The sequence below is a fragment of the Heteronotia binoei genome, chromosome 5, assembly GCF_032191835.1.
Source record: "Heteronotia binoei isolate CCM8104 ecotype False Entrance Well chromosome 5, APGP_CSIRO_Hbin_v1, whole genome shotgun sequence".
In the NCBI taxonomy this organism is placed as follows: Eukaryota; Metazoa; Chordata; class Lepidosauria; order Squamata; family Gekkonidae; genus Heteronotia; species Heteronotia binoei.
In genome coordinates this window covers 81,629,708-81,648,917 of record NC_083227.1, presented here as the reverse complement: position 1 = coordinate 81,648,917, position 19,210 = coordinate 81,629,708, and the positions used below count along the sequence as shown (strand labels likewise).

The following is a 19,210-nucleotide window of genomic DNA, read 5'->3' as shown; positions in this document are numbered from 1 at the left end:
TGGGAGAGCTCTCTCAACCCCACTCACTTCACAGGGTGTCTGTTGTGGGGGGGGAAAGATAAAAGAGATTGTAAGCCACTCTGAGTCTCTGATTCAGAGAGAAGGGCAGGGTATAAATCTACGATTGTCTTCTATATTATGAGATTTTGTATTATTGTTCATCATCCTGGCAACATGAAGGTTGGCATTAGCACTATTAAAATAAAATAAGCTCCAGAAATTACCATGCTACCTGGGTGCCCAGAGTTTGGTTGTGTATGTATCTGCCTCATGTAGTTCTGCCTAGAGGGATGCATTTTAACTTGGGAGCCTTAGAAAGGTGGATGATGATCACTTTCTTCCCTAGGTATGAACAAGAGCAAGCAATGGTCCAGGAGGAGCTGCTCCAGCTGGCAAAAAGGGAACGAGATGCAGCCAGAGAAAGACTGAATTCCATTCTTCAGCAAGAAAGGAGCAACACCAATGAAGAAAGGCAGAAAACAGCCCAGCTGGTGAGTCCAAAGTGCATTGTCCCTTTGCAGAGATTCTTTAAAGATATTTTGCTAGCATACCTGAAGCTCAGCAAAGACCCACTGAGATAAGATGACCCATACAGGGTACCTTTCAATATCTTTTTCTGCTTCCAGAACCTGAGTTTGCAGTTTCCCACTCATTCCTTTCCATGACCATTGGTGCCATTTCCTTATTTTTTGTAACTTCATCGCTTCCTTATTCTGTCTTTGCGCTGTTGTTGTCTTTGGAACTGGAAGGCCAGTACTTAGACAAAGGGCACGTTCACACTACACTAGATAATGCATTTTGCAACTGGATATTTACTGTGTAAGAATAGCAAAAATCCACTTGTAAAATGAATTATTTAGTGTAGTGTGAACGCACCCAAAGTATCCAGTCTTTCCCACAGATGGTGGGCAGTGCACATACCGGCAACATGATCCAATGCAGTAGTAGTTGTTTATTACAGTTATTACAGTTCAGACAGGCATAAAATACAGTAGTAATACAATGGTAAAAATTTTAAGGATCCGATGCAATTGACCTTCCAGAGCCTGCATCTGCTTATGTGCTGTTGTTGGTGATTGTGACCATGGAAATTTATATGGTGACATAAAAATGGATCATTTGGCAAGTGCAACCTTTGCTCCAGACAGGACTTTGCTGTGGCAGTCTGTTTTTGTTTTGTTTTTTAAAAATTTTCTTAAATATGCTGGTTGATCTGTTTAATATTAAATTTTCATGTTGCTCTTCTCTAGTTGGAGAAGCATGTTCATTAAAAACTCGTGAACTAGCAGACTGAGAATATGGATGCATCACATACATTTTGGAACAAATGCAATTAGAGAGGAGAAAATCAGCAAATCAGTCTGACCTCTTCCTTAAAATGTAAAAAACTAGTGACAGGCAGTGTTTGTCCCGTTGGTAGCAATTCTATAGTCCATCTCTAATCAGTATGACTAGCCACAGGCTTTAAAGCAGGGTAAAGAACTTGATCTGCTTTCCAGGGCTGGTACCGTCTAATTTGAATAGAGGAACTGATGATAAGGGATGGTCATACAAGAGCAGTCAAGCAGAAGCAGTTCAGAGAGAGAGATGAGGGCTGAAGAGTTAACTAGAGGAAGTAAATGTCTGAGGCAAGTGCAAGGTGGGTGAGACATTGTTCCTGGCAGCTGTAGTGTTAACTGCACAACCATGAAAGTGATAATTGCATCTCACAAAAAAGGAAATTATCAGAACCTTGTTGAAATTATTATCAAATCTATGAAGTGAGTTGTCTCATAGAATTGGTTTCTTTGTTAGGTTTAAGGAGTATTTTTGCTTGCCTCTCCTTTTCCAGAGAGTGCTCATGAAGAAACTTGTATAAGAAAGTTATAAGTAGTTCTGAACCAATTTGGGGCCCTGTCTAAGTGTTAACATTTTTCTTAGTGGTAGACAGTTTTCTAAATCCTTCCTGCTTTGTATTCTAATAGGAGTTTAGAGGAGAGGAAAACATGAATCCTTTTTTCAGCCCAGAATATCTTGAGGGAGCATCTATTCTCATTTGCTCTCATGTCGGCCTTCTTATGATTGACCAATAAGGCCCTGGTTGGACCACTGTCACAGGTGGATGAAGAACTGGCATTCATCAGTTTCAGGGTCTTTTCAGTAGCAACCCCAGTTCCCACAGTGGAATTGCCATCCTCTAGAGCATTGGTCATGGGTCAGGAAGAGGTTTCTCAGCTGAGCTAGTCATGTTGAAGTGGACTCTGGTTGTTTCCTGTGATGTTAAAAGAAGCAGGATCCAAGCTTGATAGGTAGATAATAAATACAGGTAAAGCTGATAGGTATATTGCAAGAGGGCACAGTCTGTTGTTCACCTGCAGTATCTGATTGTTATGGTAGCATCCCATAATAAATTCTGAATTGTTTAATCAGATAATTCCTCTCTCATGTAGTGCAGAGAATGAAACTGCACATGTGTACTTCAAGACAGACACAGGGAGGCTATAAATTGAAAATCTGCATACGTGGGAAAATACATTAATTTAATCTGTATTAACCAAGGCATTAATGGTAATCCAGATTGAGGATTTAAAATTTTCCTATGTGAGAACTCTTAATACAAATCAAACCGGTTTGATCTTAATTTGAAAAGGCATTTTAAGTCCTTGTTAAACAGTGTCCATAAATACTTTTTGTATTGGGACACTGAAATTAATAGAAAGTGGATGCATATATTATTCAGATCAACTAATGTTAATGTTGATTCACTCTCATTCAGCCATTCTATGGTCATTCATTATACTGATCTCTCTAGCTAGGACCGGGCAGTATCTTTTCAGGGACTTGGATGTAGTCATATTAGAGTTGTCAGTTCACATTCATTGTGTGTATGCCCTACTCTGATTTTTGGGAGACTGGTATATTGGGTTTTATGACACTTCCAGCTGCACTTTGGAAAGAAATCCCCAGAAAGGTGTGTGTATATATATATATATATATATATATATATATATATATATATATATATATATTTTGGAGTGAGACAGCTAGCCCAGAAATTGCTTGCAATGTGGTCTAGTCAATTTCACATTTCCTTTGAATTCTCAGGAAGTGGCCTTAGTTAAGAAAAGCTCTTGAACCCTCATTACATTCTTCAAATTACCAAGCAGTTGATGCTGACTCAGGGCTAGTGCCATACTAGTAGTAAGGAAGAAAGCTTCCCCATAGCTTCACAAGAGTTGTTGTCCATGAAGTGTCATTCATTGCATGTCCCTTATGTGCTTATTTCTTTTATTGAAGAGGGGTAAGATAAAAATGATCTCTTTGGAGGTCTAATGAGTGATGATGGAGAGCCCTCACTGTAATATCTGTAACCTGGCAAACACATTGTCATGTGAGACATTCCTGCATAGTACCTAATTTTTCCCGGATGCTAAAGAATTAACACAATGTGGAGACAAACCGTTGCTCCATGTAGCTCAGTGTTGTTGGTTCTGGTGGCAGTGGCTATCTAGGATTTCAAATAGAATCAAGAAGTTGGGGACTGAACATGGGATGTTGTGAATTAAAAGAAAGCAGAACTTGACAAATCACAGGCTCCAGATCAACATGGTGGGCTCTCCTTCTTTGGAGGTTTTTTAAACAGAAGCTGGATGGCCATCTGACAGCAATGCAGATCCTATGAATTTAGGGAGAGGCAGTATTTGTAAATTTTTTGCATTGTGCAGGGGGAAGACTAGATGACCCTGGAGGGTCTGTGATGCTGTGATTCTAATACGGAACCTAGAAATTTCACTGTGGTGCCTACTGTTTTCAGCAGTGATTTTATTGTAGTGATTCTCAGTAAGGGTGTGAAGCTTATGTATCAGGTCAATGTCAAAATGTGTTGCTGTATGCCATAAAAATGCATGCCCACGAAGTAATTGTCATTGCTTGTTTATAAATTAACTACATCTTTCAGTGGTGGTAGATGAACTCATCTCTCTTAACCAGTTGCTTTCTGCCTCCAGTATTCGGTTAAAGCAGTAATGACATTTTGAGAAACTGAGAAGAAGCTGGGTTAGCATTAGAGGTTTGCTTTATGTTGTAGTGCTAAAAACAAGGGTCCCTCCCATTTTTATTTGTCATAGCTTTAATACTATTATGGAAATCTATGAAAAGTTTAGGATTAGGCTTTGTGATAGGAATAACTAGAAAATATGGTCATTGAAACAGAAGACTCCGAAGACTGAAAAATTAGTCTGGGGAGTTTTGGAAAGCTGAAGAAAATTGATCAAGATCACTGAGCCATGAGCCTTTCCCCTGCTCATAGACTGGAAGAACTAGACCTTCAAGTGCCTTCTTCAGTGTACTGTGCACAGTGAGTGGAATGTTAGTGGGGCACGTATGGCTTCTCCTGACCAATCAGGAGTTGAAGTCATGCCATGCATACTTGGAAAGGTCACATAATGATCCCTGGTGCCCTTGTTGTACCAAAAATACAGTCAGTAATAATCTTTCCTTCAACAGGTACCTCCGTTAGAACAGCAGTATTCTTTTTGTCGCTTTCTCTCAGGCTATAAATCTGAATACAATGGCTGTATTTTTAAACGATTCTGCTTTGATTGTGCTGAAAGCCATTTGGCGTTTAATCTGTGTTCTTTACGGTTTTCATCCACTGACTTTTATTATTATTAGTATCTGTGTGAAGCGATGGTTCACTCTTATTACCCTGTGTGCTTCCCTGGGATCGGAGAATAGACTGCAAAGTAAAACCCATCAGGCTTCTGGGCATAATTAATTACTTATTTCATAAGAGGCCCTTCTCTTGAAAAACAGGCTGAAAAGTTCAGAAGCTGAAGAAGCACTAATATTTTATTACAGAGTCTCTGTACTTCAGGCACTGCTGCTGCTTTGGATGAGCCAGAAATACTTGGGAGGAGCCGTGGCTCAGTAGCAGAAGATGTGCTTGGAATGCTGAAGGCCCCAGATTCAATCCTCAGCATCTCCTATTAAGGATCAAGCCACAGGTGATATGAAAGACCTCTGCTTGGAGAGCCAGTGCTGATCAGAGCATACTGACTTTGCTTGATCAATGGTCAGATTCAGAATAAGGCAGCTCCATGTATTCAATGTATTAGTGAGGTTCTCATCCTTACCACATAGAGAACTCCTTTTGTGCCAGAAACACCAGCACCAACATGTTGCTTTATAGAGTCACCATAAACAGCAACCCTTTCTTACCAATAGTAAGAATTATGTGAAAGGCCCAAATTCTGTGCTCAGGATAAATGATCTAGTTTAAACACATGTATTTGTATATGCTTCTGATGGATCACTTATTCTTTTTTGAAGGTTCATGATTTCAAAATACTTGAGGATTTTGAAGGCCAATTATAGGTGGATAATCTTGTGTAGCTGGAAGAGCCTTGTTGCGCAGAGTGGTAAGCTGCAGTACTGCAGTCCAGGCTCTGCTCACAACCTGAGTTCAATCCCGACGGAAGCTGGGTTCAGGTAGCTGGATCAAGGTTGATTCAGCCTTCCATCCTTCTGAGGTCGGTAAAATGAGTACCCAGCTTGCTGGGGGTAGATGACTGGGGAAGGCAATGGAAAACCACCCTATAAAACGTCTGCTGTGAAAATGTGAAAGCAACGCCACTTCTATTGGCTTGTCAAGGCAGGTGGGGATGACATTCAGGGGTCCTTGGCAGAGATTGTTAACTTATTCCTGGCATTGGGGGTATTCCCAGCCAAGCTTAAAGAGGCAGTGGTTTGTCCGCTTTTGAAGAAGTCATCTCTAGACCCTTTGATTCTAGCCTATTATCACCCAGTCTCAAATTTACCATTTCTGGGCAAGATAATTGAGAAAGCGGTGGCAGAGCAGTTTCAAGCTTTCCTGGAAGATACATCTGTCCTTGACCCCTTCCAGTCTGGCTTCCATCCTGGTCATGGGGTGGAGACTGCTCTGGTCGCCCTCACAGATGACCTTAGAAGGCATCTGGATCAAGGTGGGTCAGTGCTGCTATTGCTTCTAGATCTTTCAGCAGCGTTTGACACAGTCGACTACGATCTAATGACTCACTGTCTTGCCAACATTGGAGTCCAGGGGGTGGCCTTACAGTGGTTTTCCTCCTTACTCTGTGGTCAGGGACAAAGGGTGGCTATCGGTGAGCAGACCTCTAGTGAGTCACCCACTAGAATGTGGTGTACTGCAGGGAGCTGTTCTTTCGCCGATGACATTCAACATCTATGTGCGCCCCCTTGCCCAGATTGCCAGAGGTTTGGGGCTGGGTTGTCACCAATATGCAGATGACACCCAGCTCTATCTGTTGATGGACGGCCACTCAGACTCTGCTGCAGACCATCTAACCAGGGTGTTGGAAGCAGTGGCTGGTTGGTTGCAATTGAGCCGACTAAAGCTTAACCCTTCCAAGACCGAGGTCCTGTATATGAGTGGGGGAGGGGGGGCTAGGATTGGGCATTCAGCTCCCCTCCCTGGATGGTGCATCTCTTGTACCAGCTCAGAAGGTGAGGAGTCTGGGTGTGAAACTGGATGCCACCCTCTCTGTGGAGGCCCAGGTCACAGCAATTGCATGATCTGCCTTTTACCATCTGTGGCAGGCGAAACAACTAGCACCCTATCTGGTTCCCCGGGACTTAGCTACAGTGATCCATGCAATAGTCACTTCCAGGTTGGACTACTGTAACTTGCTGTATGCAGGCTTGCCCTTGAGGCTGACCCGGAAACTCCAGCTGGTGCAGAATGCAGCAGCATGTTTGCTGACTGAATCACCTGTACAGATGAGCAGTCGGCCGATACTGCACTGGCTGCCAGTCGAGTACCGGATCCACTTCAAGGTATTAGTACTGATGTTTAAAGCCTTGTGCACCTGGGACCGGCATACCTGAGCGACCGTCTCTTCCCATATGAGCCCCAGAGGTCATTATGATCGGCTACTAAACATCTTCTAATGGCAGAAAACACTACTCTAATGGCAGAAAATGAGGAAGACCTAAAGAACCTCTTGTTGAGGGTGAAAGAGGAGAGCACAAAAGTAGGCTTGAAACTCAACATCAAAAAAACTAAGATCATGGCATCTGGCCCCATTACACCTTGGCAAATAGAAGGGGAAGATATGGAAGTAGTGACAGACTTCAGATTTCTGGGATCCAAGATCACTGTAGATGGTGACTGTAGCCATGGAATTAAAAGATGTTTGCTCCTTGGGAAGACAGCTATGGCGAACCTGGGCAGTATAATAAAAAGCAGAGACATCAGCCTGTCAACAAAAGTCCATATAGTTAAAGCGATGGTATTCCCAGTAGTAATGTATGGCTGTGAGAGCTGGACCATAAGGAAGGCCGAGTGCAGAAGAATAGATGCTTTTGAGCTGTGGTGCTGGAGAAGACTCTTGAGAGTCCCGTGGGAAGATGGAGCGGCCTTCAAATTTCACTTTTGGGTAGAATCGCAACGATAAAAATGAACGTATTACCTAGAATTTTGTTCTTATTTCAAATGGTCCCAGTTATCTTGCCGAAGACTTTCTTTCGTGATCTAAACAAGATGATTTCCGAATTCATATGGCAAGCTAAAAAACCCAGAATAAGACTCAAAATATTGCAAGAGTGTAAGTCAAGAGGAGGCTTCTCACTCCCAGATTGGGCCCTGTATCATAAAGCATGCTGCATCGTTTGGTTAAAAGAATGGCTTACTCTAGAAAATAAGAGATTGCTGGTTATCGAAGGAGCAGGCTTAGAGAGAGGCTGGCACAATTACCTTTGGTATCAAAGTCCAACTAAGACCAGCCTCTTCTCAAGGCATGAGATAAGAAAATCTCTATTTAGAGTATGGTGCGAAATTAAAAAGGACTACAAATACACTCCCTCATGGTTGTCACCTATTGAAGCTTCCACCCACCTAAACTTATTTAAATGGGGAAGCAGGTTTACGTATGAAGACTTACTAGATAATCAAAATAACTTGAAAAAGGAAGAAATTAGTGTTTTAGATTGGTGGTTGCAATGTCAAATAAAGTCCAAATATCATAATGATAAAGAAAAAGGCTTCCCAAAGAAATCAAATTTAAATGAATTAGACAAACTTTTACAAATAAAAACAAAACTTGTATCAAATGTGTATAAATGGCTGCTTCAGAGGAAAATGCAGGGAGAGCTAGTAAAAGAGGATTGGATTAAATGGCTAAGAGATTTTGGACACAATATAGAATTAGAGGAATGGGATAAATTGTGGAAGCGTAATATTAAACTGACTAGATCTGCGGTATATAAGGAGAATCTGTACAAAATGATATACCGTTGGTATCTTACTCCGGCACGATTGGCAAAGATCTACCCGGGGTATAGTAATAAATGCTGGAAATGTAAGAAAACCAAAGGAACTATGTATCATATATGGTGGTTGTGTGACCAGGCAAAGAAGTATTGGGCCCGGATTAGCATATGGATTAAAAAGCTTCTAAAAATTGATATACCTCATGTACCAGAACTATATTTGTTAAATGTTTGCATAATTAATCTTCCTAAACCTACTATGAAGCTGCTATTATATATAGTAACTATAGCCAGAACCTTGTATGCTAAATATTGGAACACAGCTAAAATGCCTAATAGAGAAGAATTTGTTGCTAAGCTTTTAGAAGCCGCAGAACTGGATATCTTGACCACTAGACTAAGAGAGGGGAATATCCAGAAATGTACTGAAGTATGGAACCCTGTTTATCAATGGGTTAAAGAAAAAGGTATTGATTTGGAATAACTGAACATAAAATATGTGGTGCCTCCAAAGCTCCTTGTGTGTATGTGTATGGAAGTTGTTATGTTAGTTAGTGTTGTAAGAGTGTGATAAGCTACATTTCAAATGTTATTATGGTATTTTGATAGGTTGAATTGTCATTTGTATTCTTTGTAGCTTAGGTTGTGGTTGTTATTGTTAGTTATCTTTTGTATGTGTATTATTTTCTTTTGCAATAAAACCTTATAAACCCTTAAAAAAAAAAAAGAGAGAGTCCCGTGGACTGCAAGAAGATCTAATCAGTCAGTCCTAAGGGAAATCAACCCAGACAGTTCACTGGAAGGTCAGATGCTGAAGCTGAAGTTCAAATACTTTGGCCACCAAATGAGAAGGGAGCACTCCCTGGAGAAGATCCTGATACTAGGAAAGACAGAAGGCAAAAGAAGGGGACGGCAAAAGATGAGATGGCTGGACAGTGTTACTGATAATAATAATAATATAATAATAAATTTATTCTTGTATCCCGCCCTCCCCCGCCAAAGGCAGGCTCAGGGCGGCTCACAGACATGAAACAACCATGATGTAACAAACACAAATTTGAGCAGACTTCGGAGGATGGTGGAAGACAGGAGGACCTGGCGTGACTTTGTCCATGGGGTTGCAAAGAGTTGGACTCGACTGTGCAACTGAACAACAACTGTCTTTAAATCAGGGTGGATTTGATTTAAATCACTAGTCAATAAGACTTGAGTTAAATAATAGCTTTCTGCATAAAGACTCATTTTTGCTGGTATAACCTTAATATTCACAATTAGATGAAGATTTCGTTTTTAGAATAACAACTGTTCATATTAGTTGTACAGTTATATAAAAATATTGATTTTTAATACTGTTAACATATTATAGATAGGTAATTATAGAATTATTGTGAGGTGAATTATCTCCAGTTTAATAGATTAATCATTCATATTTGGACAACTTTTCTGCTGTGCTTTATTGGAAGAAGAAAAATAATCATTACCTTAATACTAATAATTTAAATCGTTTTATTCAACTAAAACAATAACATTATATGTTTGCTTAAACATCCATGTTTGTTAACTGATGTGGTTAAACAAAATATATATATATTAAAAAATTTAAACTGTTAGCTCAGCCTACATATGAAAAACTTAAATACTGTCCTCTTTAGCTCATTTGTCATCTTCATCTTCTTTGTTCATAATCTGGAAAAGAAAAACAAGCTTTCCTGCTTTGTTGGGTCCCAAACGATTTCTCAATTTAGAATGAATGAGTCCAAAGGAAGAAAATATTCTTTCTACACCTGCAGAAGAAGCTAATGTTGTTAAAAGTGAAATTATTATTTGAATAGTCTCTAATTCCAAGTGCTTAAGTGACTTCCGCCAGTTCACTGGTGTGACTTTCTTTAAAACATCTTCAGCAAACATATATTTCTTGAATGGTTCCCCCTTAGCTCTGAAGTTTATTAAAGTTGCATTACAGATGGATGACCCATGTCATAGCTAACGCCTCTTCCTCAGCACTTAAGTATGACCCTGGTACCAGATATTGACAATATTTGCTAGAAAATGAGCTGGAGACAGTGCTTGTCCCATTCTTTTTTAAAATGCTTGTAATTTAATTCTGTCAGTGTGTAGTTCTGTTTTTAAGTGCTCACTCAGTTCCTTCCAAATTTCAACAGCATCAGCAATAAAACAGCTATTTTTCTGTATTTTGTTTAAAGCTTCAGAAATGGGTTTCAGGATGCTCAGCATATGTTCAACATTTCTCTTAAGCCCCATGTTGAGGATTTTGGCCATGACAGTGCCATCTATTTTATCTCGATTTTTGTTCACAAATTGTCATTAGAATAGGCCAGTTCTTGATATACTGCTCAAAACAGTCCGCCACAGAGTTCCATCTAACATCTTGTGGGAGCGTGAGCTTGGTTCCACCCATTCTTTTCTGAGCTGCTGCAGCAAAATGATTGTTACAGAAGTATTTAGCAATATCAACATTAGTCTTTATTTCTGGAACACTGAAATCTTTGGCTTAGGAGGTGCAGCAAATGAGCACTGCAACCATATGTTATTAGCTTTGTATTTGCTTCCTGCTCTTCTAAATTTCTTCTCATCTTAGATACATTTGCAGCATTGTCTGTGACCAAACTGCGTACTAGACATTTGTATTTTTGTTCACATGTTGTTATAGCTTTTGCTGCTACTGCTTGTAAGTATTCTGCTGTGTGTGTGTTTCCTGATGTATCAATTGTTTGTACAAGGAAGACTTTCCCTTCTGTTGTTATACAAGCACATATAGCTGGATCATTGTGGACATTACTCCACCCACCAAGACTTAGGTTAACAATTTTACCCTCCAGAGCTGTTGCACATTGCTCCATTTCTCTATCATACACTTTATCCAGCAGTTTCCCTGCTCTGCTGGGTGGACTGTATCCTGGTCTCAGTGATTGAACCATATTAATGAAGTGTGGGTTCTCAGTCAGATGGAAAGAAGAGTTTGTTGCATAAACAAATTGGGCAAATTTTTCATCAATTAACTCTTTTTCTAATCTGCTGCTTTTTATCAAAAGCTTATCTATGGTGGTTCCAGGAGGGAAGGGTTTTTTTCTTTCTTTTAGGTGATATACTGTGGGTGTCTGATGATGATGTATATGGTGCAACTGAAACATTATCCTGGATAGATAACTCTGAAACTGTGGAACAGGAGGTGATCTTGAAGGTGGATAGTTTCCAGAATTCTTAGTGTTGATGATGAATTCCCCTAAACAAACAAACAAAAAAATCAATGCTGTTATTTTATTATTTATACAATTTCTGCTAATTGTATTCATTGCCATGCAGCACTACCCAAAAAGGAATATTTTCTTTTCTTCATGACTGTATCAAAATGACAGTAACATGCAATAATAAGAAATAAAGTTTTGCTCAAACATGACAATTCAAGGCACTCTTTAAGAAATATGATTAAATAAAAATGTTTACCAACCTGAAGATCCTGCCTGTTCAAACATGTTTCTGTTGTCATCTTCATCATAGCACTTCTCATGGTGTTGCCTCATTCGGGCCACCAGGCCTTGCATTTCTTTGTTGCAGTGTTTGCATGCCTGCTTTACCAATAGGTAGAGGAACGTCATTAAAATATTCCCAAACTGGATCTCTTTTACGGCCTGCTGCCATGATAGGTTTTCTCCTCCAGGGAAAGAATAATGTGATAAACTTCAGGTTATACACACAAAAGATCCAAAGTCTTGTGGCGTATTCTGCTCAAAAAGTTTCACTTTCATTTTTACTGCTTGCCCCTCCCTCCTCACACTTAAGTTTCTTCTTGTGCAGGTCTATTCCACTCCAAGCAATCTTTTTCTATTTATTGAACTTTTTGAAACTTAGCACTTAAGGGGTTGATTCTGTGTAAATAAATTTGTAGAACAATGAGATTAAGGTCTTTTTCTCAACATTTTTGCTGTGCAGATTCGGCATGTGATCTCTGCAGACACAAATTACAGTTTTGAGAACTGCAAAACCAAGCATCTGTGTTCTGTGATAAAATCTTGTAGACAGAGAAACTGCCCAGTAATCTTACAGAAACCTCTGGAAGAGCATGACGTTTTGAATGGATTAATAGAATTTATTACCAAAAAATTTAAACGTTGCATGAATATACAGCTTTATGCTTTAGAATCAAAAACTAATGCTTATTTCATGATGGAATAATCTTTGGATGATAATATATTTTCCTCAAAAAGCATTTTATTTTACAAATCCGATTTAAATTTTTAAAAATCCGATTTAAATTTAAAAAATCCGATTTAAATTTTAAAAAAATCCGATTTAAATAAAAAAAGCTGATTTAAATAAAAAAATGATTTAAGGAAAAAATTGATTTTTTTAATTTTTTTTAAAAATCATTGATTTTTATCCATCCTGCTTTAAATATCCTTGTTATCTACCTTGAGTTGAGAAAGATGGATTATAAATGCTATGAGTAAATAAATGTACAGAAGTGGGGGTAGAAAGGGAACACCTTCCTCGGGAGAATCTGTGGGCAAAAAGGTGCTTAACTCTTCCTGTGACTACCAATTCTACTTGGAAAATACCTTTCCTGATTTTTGGATGGCCCTTTGTGGGAAAATTTTACACATATATAGGGCTGTTTAGAGGAAGGAATCAGTAGGATGGTAGAAGGGGTTAAGCAGGGAAGGGGTTAGGGGCCAGCTGCAGCAAAAAAAGGGAAGGCAGAAATTTTCCCCATCCTAGCTGTCGCTCCATCCATGGAAGAGGTCACATAGGAGTGGAGATAGGTGATTTCTGTTGAATTTTCCTTTGAGCAGTTGCCCTCTGTGCTGCAATCCACCACCCTGTTCCTATAGATCTGTTGGTGCCCATTAGAATGTCTTCAGGGAGCGTAGACCTGAACATTCCAAAACATTTACTCTCAATATTGCTTTTAAACAACTTTTATTATATATTAAAAGAAACAAGAAGACAAGCCCACATCCTAGGAAAAACAAAAATGGCTGGATTCCATATGATTATTGGGGTGGATCCTAACACACCCATCCACACCCACTAAGCAAAGTCTGAAGCCTTCCTCCAGCCTAAGGAAACTTCTTCCAATGTGAGTTGCTCTTCCTCCTGGGGAAGAGCTACTTAAGTTGGAGGAAGTCTCTAGACAGGAGGAAGACTTGTCACAGGATTGTTTGAGCCACCTCATTTTTCCAAAACATTATTTAAAAAGTCTACCATCCAAGAGCCTTATCTGTAAAAATATCACTGCCTCATAAATATTGTTTGTTATATGTAAATTTAGTCAGATATACTATCTTCCATGCATTTGTAGATGCTCTGAAACTATGGGAAGACCTATACATTGCCAGAAAGCATCTACACATTTGTGTGTCACAATTAATAAATTCAATACCATTTCAGTTTGTTTTTTTTAATATCAAAAATGTGGTGTTTCTTTTTTGTGTTGCTTCCAGAACATTTAAACATTCTTATTAGGGCTTTATTTTAAAAAAGCTAGATAAAATAACATGGAATGCTACTTGACTCCAAGGAGCTAGGACTTCACGTACAATATTTAATATTGTGAAGCTTGTAATTTAATTTTGGAGGCCTAGAATAGTGCCTGCTTTTTGTATTTTCTGGCGACTGTAGATAGTTCAGTCTCTGTCCAAACCCTGATTTGCTGTTTGTGATTAATGAAATTCTCCATTTCCTTTCACTCAAATTTCTTGGTCCCTCTTCAGTCTTGTGGAGGTATTGTATGAGATGTTGTATGAAAGCCTGTGTTGGCAACAGCAGCTTTTGAAGCCTAATGGTTTTAAGCAAACCCTTTGAAACAAATCAGTGAAGGATGTGGGAGGGAGAAGAAATAAACGCGATTAAGAAAAGACATCTCATTACATCTTAAGAAAGGAAGGATTATAGCCTATAAAATAAGAGGATCTCATTTAGGGAAGGGGTATGTGCATGCCAATGTTATCAGGATAGTGGGAGAGCAAATAGAATAAATGAAATTAATACCCTGAAAAGAAGCATTACCCAGATTTAGGAACTGGACTAATGTGATTTGTATGAAGCCCTGAAGTTCTTATCTTATTTAATCCCCATAGGATAATAGCTTTGTCAGATTTATTGACCAAGGAAGTCCCCTCATGGTTTTTTTCCCCCTTCATTTCCCAAGAATTAATTTGGACAAGACAAATTTCATAATTGTCTTGAGGAAAAGAGGCCATTGGGTCACTTATGGAAAGCAATTAGTTTAAAGCAGAGCGATAGTGTCACATGACACAAAGCCATCCCTTTTAATGTATTTGAGTGGTGAAAGTTTCCTCCCTCTCTTCAGCTGTGGTTTGTTAGTTGGCTTGTTGGACAGAAATGTCTCTTGTGGCTGTTCTGTGTTGCTCTTGGTCTGTCTTAGCTATTCCAGGAATCAGGCTACAACTGTGGTTGGATAATTAGGGTCATTTGGCAGGAGTTCATCCTCTGGAATGATCAAATAGGGTTTTTTCCCCTTAAACCAGACCATTCTTTTTATTTCTGAATGGAATACGATATGGAAAATGTGATTGATTTAATTTCAGGGTATGCAAAGCTTTTCTTATTCAGAATTATTCAGATATTACGCTTATTTGATGATACAGTGAATATTTATAGAGCCTTAAAATGGGGAAGTGGACAATCCTGCTCCCTTCTCTTGAGAAGAGCTGCTTGACCATCAATATACGCCTTCACAGTGTAAGCATCGTCTCGCTCAAATCTCTTCTGACAGGAAGAGCTCAGAGAATGTTTCTAGGCGAGTCTTTTTCTCAATGAGCTCTTCTGACAGCTTGTTCACTTTCCTTACCTTTTCCTAGCTAGGGGCTTCCTTTGTTTCATTTTTTGTGTCAGGCATTGTCCAGCAACTTTGGTTTCTGGATCTCTCTATTTGCTCACCTACAATGGACTTTGCAGTAGAAGTGTTAGGGATGTGACAGTAACAGTATAACTTCAAATGGGTCCAGTTATTGTGTCAATGAACAGGAGAAAACAGCTTCATGGTCACATTGCCAACAATTAACCAAGCAGGCAACTGCTCCTTGAAGTGGAATTATAGCTTTTGGAATTGCTGTCTTATTCCTCCAATCAATGAACAAGTTGTCATCCTGAAGAGTTGTGCTCTACCAATGAACAAATGTAACAACTGTGACTGTTATGATCCTAAGATAAGCACTGCTATATGCTTTCTTTATCTAAGTATTTGTGCTAGGAACATTACCCAGCTATTTGAGGCCAAAACTGTGCATGTTACAACTCCTTTAACCTGTTCTAAAGCATCCATCTCCTGAACCTCTTGCCCAAATCTTTTAATTGGCCTTATCAATTCTAGTGCCACCTATGCCAGTAGTGACTGTGACATCTCTGTTTTACCACCTTTTGTGATCCAGGCACCAACTACCTGTGCAACATTAAGCCAAATATATAAGCAAATACTGCTCCCAGAGCCTGGTACCAACAATAACGGCAATCACCACTTTACAGATGGTACCAATGGCTTGAGCAGTTGCTACCGTACAGCATTTCAGTATTCATCTTGACAGTTTTGGCATCTTCAGTTGTATCAACCCTCATTGCCTTTACTCCGATATCTGTCTCATCCTCCTTTGGGAATTCCAGCCACAACTTTTTTAACATACCACTTCAGGTACTTCACTCTTTGCTTGCTGCTATTGCTATTATTCTAGTTGGAGCTCCAGTTCAGCAACATCCTCATAAGCCATCCTCTCCAAATGGAAGAAAACACTCTCGTTCACAATGGTCTAATTCAGATTCTCTCTCAGAATCTGATCAAGCCCCCAGTGCCACTAGGACTGAAAGGCAATGTAAAAAAGAAAGAAAGAAACTTGGAGTTTGATTGTAGTTTATATTGCGTTATGCTTTTAGATCTATGGCTTTGTGTGTTTTCTCGTGTTCAAGACAGGTGATTAGCCTGTTGTGCTACAATGTCCCTTTTCTTCATACCCGAATGGGGAAGGTTGCACTATGGCTGGATCTGGCCTTCTGTTGTAGGGCAGCATGAAGCAAGTCTTGTATGGTCTAGATATGCTTAGGCTACTGGCCTCTACAGTAACAGAACTGAGCAACTAAGAGAATCTGCTTTCTGATTCTAAGAAAGGATTATGTGTATCTTTTCAGTCATTATTTGTCTGAGAAGTTGACTTCTATGCTCATGCTTCGTTAGGAGCTGGTCAAGTTATGTGTTCAGTATCATTTGCTTTTTCAAAGAGCATTTCTGTTGCTGATTTCTGCTGCCTGGTCTGTAACTTCAGCATTCATTAAACGTTATACTTTAGATATGCAGGAAAGAGTTGATGGAGAATTTGGCAGATCCACTTCACAGTCTGTTTGCTAAAAATTCTCACACGTGTTTGCTAAAAATTCCCACATGAAAGATACCCACACCTTCTCAAATGTGGAACTTAGTGAGTGCAAAAGGCAAACAGGGTGCATACCTGTAGCTCATAGTCCTTGAATGGTCATCAGTGTAGTCACACAACCAGCAGTTCTTTCCCACTGCAGGTATTATTTACATCTCAGAACTGGTATGTTCTCTGGTAGTTTTAGCAGAGATATGACCCAAATCACATTCGCAGGGGATTGAGGTGGCAGTCCTGTGTCTGAATGGATCCTATTTTGGCTTCCCTGTGTTAACAGTGTCCTGCAAATAGAAAACCAGTGCATCAGACAAAGAGAGGAAGTAGAACTTTACTCCCTGCTATATTAGTTTTCTATTTGTGTGCATTTTTTAATATAAAGGAACATTCAGAGTTAGAATCTACAGTGTTCAGTCTCTAGTGGTGCAGTCCATTCTACCATTCCGTTGTTTTACCCCTTGAGGCATGTGTATACAATCAGGAACTACTTCCTCTTGTGGAGTGGGCTCAAGCACCAGATTCATGTTTTCAATGTTCCCAAAGGTTGTTCTACTCAAATACAGCTCCCATATATGAGAAAGACCCCACAGTTAACTTCAGTTACAGGTAAGTAATTTTTTCAGTTTGACCCCTCATAATACACAGGATGTATGTATTTCAGTGAGTTACAGTGGGACTTTTTCCAAATTGAATAACCACCTTGACAATAGGATTGGCAGCTCTGGGTTGGGAAATACCTGGAGATTTGGGGTTGGAGTCTGGGGAAGTTGCGGTTTGAGGAGGGGTGGGACTTCAGTGGGGGTATAATGCCATACAGCCCACCTTCCAAAGCAGCCACTTCTGTTACACCTCAAATAACTTTTTATTGGGGAATATTAATATTTCTTAGCTCAAAATGGTAGGCCTACGAGAGGTGAGGTGAACAGGATCTCTGTCAATGTATATGGAGATAGACCACTGAAAATCCTTTGGTTAATAATGGATTTTATTATAGGGTTTCAAATAGTTACATCTCAATCAAACAATTTCAAGCATACAAGAGGAATACAAGAGTTTAGCTGATTAAGCATGGATGGGGGGTGGTGATACAATACCTATATCTTGCAGGGTAGGCTCAGTCAGAGGAAATGCAAGGCCTCTGGAGGGAGATTTCTCTTGAGAAGAGGGGGGGTGAGGGTAGGAAGGGGGTGGAGGAAGGAGAGGATGAAGGGATTCCCTTTTTCCTTCTTTTTCTCTCTCGACCCTTTTGCTCTCTGGACCCTAAACCTGACAGGTGGGGTTGCCTGTTTTCTAGGGTAAATTACGTCACATCAAGCAATTCAATTACCCAATGAGGGGGCAGAGTGTCACACCAATAGAAAATCAGAGTGTCATATGTGTAATATCCAATCAGAGATCCTTCGGGTCATAGATCCATACCCCGTGGAGGAATTTTAATTACACTGGCCACATGACTTTTTATGGCCCTTTCTTCCCAAACTGATTCCTTTGACGTTCCCCAAAAGTGATAGATTTCTCCCTTAGTGTCAGACATGGATGGGCATCCATCAAGTGGTCAGGAGACTGGTTGACTTTGATGGCCTTAGCAATTAATTAAAAAAAATAGAAACTGTGTTAAAAGTCAAAATTGTGAGATCAGTTTACAGGTATACCACACATTCACAACAAGATGAGCACTTAACCTATAGCCTTTGTGTTTTTGCTGTCTTGCCCTGAAGAATACCAGAACATATATGCAGAGGTCCTGGGTTAACGTTCATTTCTTTATGCTTTGATAACAGGACTTTAAAGGTTGCCAAAAGAGTGAAGGAATTTTTACAGCTCTGCCCACCAGTGTCCGTCTCTGGGACTGGAACTTTTCATTCCCAGGAGCAGAAAGATGGATGCTTCTTAACCTTTCAGCTGGCCACATGTTGTTCTGGCTTGTGAACCAGAACCACACTATAGCCTGCCTTAGGCTAAGAAGGAATTGGATTTTTCTCCCTTATGTGCAAGAGAGATCATTCCAATTCAAATGGGCATTGCTATGTCATATTAATTTACATTGCAATATCACATTCCAGGGGTTCATGGCTTAGGAATATGTACAGGGGTGTCTTCCTGGATATCACTTTCTCCAGACCGATGGTAATCCCAGGAGATCTCTAGTCACTACCTGGAGGTTGGCAATAGGGGTGTGCATTCGGTTTGGCCGAACCAAATCAACCGCCGAATCACCCCTGATTTGGCTGTATATGGAATCGCATACAGCCGAATCTAGTTGGGGCCCATTATGCGGGAGCCGAGTATGGCTCCCCGTATACTTCCGTATAGATATTCAGAAGTATACGGAATTCAATGCAAAAGGTGGGAAAGGGACTTCTGCAGCCTCAGGGGAGCTGCTTGCCTCCTTTTCCGCCTTTGGTAGCCTTTTCCTGCCACTCCCTTAGCCGCCCTGGGATCAGGAGGGATCAGGGGGAAGAGGAGCCCCAGCAGCCAATCCAAAGCATGCATTTGCAAAATGCATTGCAAATGCATGCTTTGCAGGGCTGTTGTGTAGCTGATCCCCCAGCCATCAGCAACAT

General features: G+C 40.0%; 1 protein-coding gene across 2 annotated transcripts in view; it reads left to right on the top strand.

Moving 5' to 3' along the window:
• The window catches only part of CHCHD6 (coiled-coil-helix-coiled-coil-helix domain containing 6), a 366,636-nt gene that overhangs the window by 16,063 nt on the left and 331,363 nt on the right, over positions 1–19,210 (top strand). For both annotated transcript variants that reach the window (XM_060239695.1, XM_060239694.1), the window contains exon 4: positions 347–491. In XM_060239695.1, the coding sequence (XP_060095678.1) occupies positions 347–491 (145 nt within the window). The remainder of the gene's footprint in view (positions 1–346; positions 492–19,210) is intronic.